Consider the following 766-nt stretch of genomic DNA (forward strand, 5'->3'; position numbering starts at 1 on the left):
GTGTGTGTGTGTGTGTGTGTGTGTCAAAATGACTCGCCACCTTGTTTTAATTTAGAAATAATTGGGTAACTGTAACCCACACGCCACACATGACTGTGGTGTGTGTGTCAGCCGAGCTGTAGTAATGGCTGCCTTGTGACTTGAAACACTGCAGCGCGTAATTCAGTAGAACATGACCGACCACATCTCCTTCACTTAACGTTAAATTAAGATCCGTGCCGCTTTAAACTGCTGCCGTCTCTCTGCAACTAAATGTTCCTCTGCTTCGTTCACACCTCCTGATCGAACTTGTTTTCCAGGTATTAAGACGGCCTTTGTGAAGCAGCACTCGGACACAGCGTTCATCGCCACCCACTGTGAAATGATTCCCATTGAGTGGGTGTGTCGGAGGGTGGCGACCGGATCCTTCCTGAAGAGGAATCCAGGAGTCAAAGAAGGATACCGCTTCTCTCCGCTGAAGATGGAGATGTTCTTTAAAGTGGGTCTGACGCCTGACCTCGCTTGTGTTGTTGCTCAAATGTCAAATCACATCTAACAATAACACATCTGCTCTGTTGATGTAGGATGATGCCAACAATGACCCTCAGTGGTCCGAGGAGCAGCTGCTGCAGGCCAAGTTCTGCCTGGCCGGGCTCACTATCGGTCAGTGTGAGGTGGACATCATGAACCGCAGCACCGTGGCCATCTTTGAGATTCTGGAGAAGGCCTGGGCCACTCAGAACTGCACGCTGGTGGATATGAAGGTACCTGCTGCCCTCTGCTGGTT

General features: G+C 50.3%; 1 protein-coding gene across 1 annotated transcript; it reads left to right on the forward strand.

Annotated features, from left to right (window-relative positions):
- Window positions 1-277: 277 nt before the first annotated feature.
- On the forward strand, window positions 278-743 carry LOC111648740 (bifunctional phosphoribosylaminoimidazole carboxylase/phosphoribosylaminoimidazole succinocarboxamide synthetase-like; the record flags this gene model as incomplete). The annotated part of the gene is made up of 2 exons (XM_023398485.2): window positions 278-478; window positions 564-743. Coding segments are annotated over exons 1-2 (297 nt in total), but the record flags the coding sequence as incomplete, so codon positions are not given.
- Between the last annotated feature and the right edge of the window lie 23 nt (window positions 744-766).

This window comes from Seriola lalandi, unplaced genomic scaffold (assembly GCF_002814215.2).
Source record: "Seriola lalandi dorsalis isolate HSWRI2012SDOR001 ecotype SW California unplaced genomic scaffold, Sedor1 jcf7180002046777, whole genome shotgun sequence".
In the NCBI taxonomy this organism is placed as follows: domain Eukaryota; kingdom Metazoa; phylum Chordata; class Actinopteri; order Carangiformes; family Carangidae; genus Seriola; species Seriola lalandi.